Source organism: Adiantum capillus-veneris, chromosome 28 (genome assembly GCF_014529385.1).
Source record: "Adiantum capillus-veneris isolate H3 chromosome 28, ASM1452938v2, whole genome shotgun sequence".
Taxonomy (NCBI): domain Eukaryota; kingdom Viridiplantae; phylum Streptophyta; class Polypodiopsida; order Polypodiales; family Pteridaceae; genus Adiantum; species Adiantum capillus-veneris.
Genome location: NC_140958.1, coordinates 129,837,182 through 129,838,075, shown reverse-complemented (window position 1 = coordinate 129,838,075; position 894 = coordinate 129,837,182). Strand labels below are relative to the sequence as shown.

The 894-nt window shown below is 38.6% G+C and overlaps 1 protein-coding gene across 1 annotated transcript; it reads left to right on the top strand.

The window, feature by feature from the left end:
* The first annotated feature begins 209 nt into the window (after window positions 1–209).
* On the top strand, window positions 210–644 carry LOC147421307 (uncharacterized). Its single transcript, XM_086505078.1, has one exon. The coding sequence runs from the start codon at window positions 210–212 to the stop codon at window positions 642–644; it is 435 nt and encodes a 144-aa protein (XP_086361204.1).
* The last annotated feature ends 250 nt before the right edge of the window (window positions 645–894 follow it).

Here is an 894-nt window from a genome sequence, read left to right as displayed (position 1 = left end):
TTTTACTGTATGTCACCCATGTGCATTTTTGAGTGCTTGTGTAAGCTTATAATGTTTCCCTTTAATAGTTGTGAAAAAATAAACAGAGTAGTTATATATCTCGGCAATCACATGCACCCAGGCAAGCATTCGTTGAGGTCTTAAAAAGTGTTATCACAGAGCAAAAACTAAACAGAGCAATTATACATCTCGGCTATCACATGCACTCTATGGCAGAGGGTGTTACAAGGCAAGCACTCATAGAGGTCCAGACAAGGGTCAAGGAGCTAGTTTCTAAAGATTTTATTGATAGACCAAGGTCAATAAAGCGAAAATTAGCAAAGGAGATTGTGATGCAATTAGTGCTCATTGGAGACCATTCAGAAGGACGGGGAATTTTAGATAAGGATCCAAGTGATTTGTTAGCAAAGTTGACACCTGTGTTGGACAAGAGAAGGTTAGCAAGATGGACAGATGAGGCTCAAGGAGAGATAGGTCAACCTTTGGGAGACTTTGATGGACTTTTCAACTTAAAGAAAGCCTTGTTTTTTGAGATGACGGTGGAGTTGAATATAGCAAAAAGGAAGGTATACACTGATGATGATGCACAAACAATAAGTGGAAATCATCAAGGAACACTTGAAAAGATGACTCCCACTACCTAGAATGTGAGTATTTCACACACAACATGCGACAAACTAGGAAAAACCAAGAAGAGCATAATTAGGTTTGTGAGATAATTGAAATAAACATTAATCCTAGTAGGTGGGAAATATGTAGGACCGATCCTTGGAATTAAATTAAGTTGTCAAGGCCACCTCCATGACAAGAGAAGAAAATGTAATAAGCTAATTGTCAATGAGGACAAATCAAGCTTAGTGGATGTGTCTGCTCCATGCTTTTAGGGGGTGTTAA

Bases quoted from the DNA above. Each gene is read 5' to 3' on its own strand.
- LOC147421307 (XM_086505078.1), top strand. From the start codon at position 210: ATGGCAGAGGGTGTTACAAGGCAAGCACTCATAGAGGTCCAGACAAGG.